This window comes from Etheostoma cragini, chromosome 12 (genome assembly GCF_013103735.1).
Source record: "Etheostoma cragini isolate CJK2018 chromosome 12, CSU_Ecrag_1.0, whole genome shotgun sequence".
Taxonomy (NCBI): domain Eukaryota; kingdom Metazoa; phylum Chordata; class Actinopteri; order Perciformes; family Percidae; genus Etheostoma; species Etheostoma cragini.
This window is the reverse complement of record NC_048418.1, coordinates 1,033,162-1,034,262: the sequence shown is the minus strand read 5'-3', so window position 1 is coordinate 1,034,262 and position 1,101 is coordinate 1,033,162. Positions and strand designations below refer to the sequence as shown.

The 1,101-nt window shown below is 43.4% G+C and overlaps 1 protein-coding gene across 1 annotated transcript in view; it reads right to left on the bottom strand.

Annotated features, from left to right (window-relative positions):
• The window catches only part of LOC117953956 (zinc finger protein 784-like), a 2,808-nt gene that overhangs the window by 1,488 nt on the left and 219 nt on the right, over positions 1–1,101 (bottom strand). Inside the window, exons 2-3 of the mRNA XM_034887373.1 lie at positions 899–1,011; positions 98–191 (exon numbers count right to left, since the gene is read on the bottom strand). Of these exons, the coding sequence (XP_034743264.1) occupies positions 98–191; positions 899–1,011 (207 nt within the window). The remainder of the gene's footprint in view (positions 1–97; positions 192–898; positions 1,012–1,101) is intronic.

Here is a 1,101-nt window from a genome sequence, read left to right as displayed (position 1 = left end):
GACACCATGGGGACACCATGGGGACACCATGGGGGCACCATGAGGACAACATGGGGGTTAAATGAAGTCCTGTTGGAGTCTGAGAGGTTCTCCTCACCGTCCTGGTTAGGGAGCAGCTCGTCTTCCTTCTCTTCTTTTACGATTTCCTCCTTTATCAAAACATCTGGATCGCTCGGCTCCTCCGCAGAACCCTGAGGGCAGAAGATAAAAAGTTGGATAAAACAAACACACCTGCCATTTAACTTCCTCTGGGGGGCTTCCCCCTCGTGTCGTCGTCATGTCAACATTGAAAATCAAACCAACACTTTTGATGCTTTCTAACCGGTTTTTGACTTTTTTCTCACGTTTTTGCAGGGAGTTGTTCTACATTTTCATTTTAACGTTATGTTTAGTGATTTGTTGTTTTTAAAACTTACTGTAAACCATCTTTTCCTCTGTCAGGCGTTGCCGTAGAGACCGAGTCGGTGCTGCGTTCGAGTGCAATAGGAAACTACCACTTCAAAAGTAGCTTTAACCCTCGTGTCCTCTTACCGTCACAATGGAAAATTAACACTTTTGTTGATGTTTTTTAATGATGTTTTTAACTTTTTCTTACGTGTTTGTCCCTTTTTTTCCATCAGTTTTGATGCTTTTTGTTCAATGTTTGTCACTTTCTTGACGTTTAACACTGCGTAACACTAACTTATTAACTTTAGAATTTAAACCTCATTTATAGGAAATAATACCTAATGTTTGAGTTAGAAAAGCAGAAATTAGGAATTATTGAGACTAAAATTAAAGGAATGGATGTTGATGATAATCACAGACTGGAATATGTCAACGTTTACTCAATACTATTTCAAAAACACTTCCATTTGTTTTACAATGCTATAAAATGGACTATATACAGTCCTCTCACCTGATTGGTTGAAGACGTCTGCTCGGTCTCAGCGTCCCACGCAGGGACCCCCCCGCTGCTGTGGACGGTTAGTTTTTGGGGTTTGGCCCCGACTGCAGCTGGTGACGAGTGTTCTGGGTGAACACACAAACAGACCGGTTACTATCGGCTCATCATCGGGTTAAAGGGGCCCCCCGAGGGTCTCTGGGGGGGGGGGGGGGGGG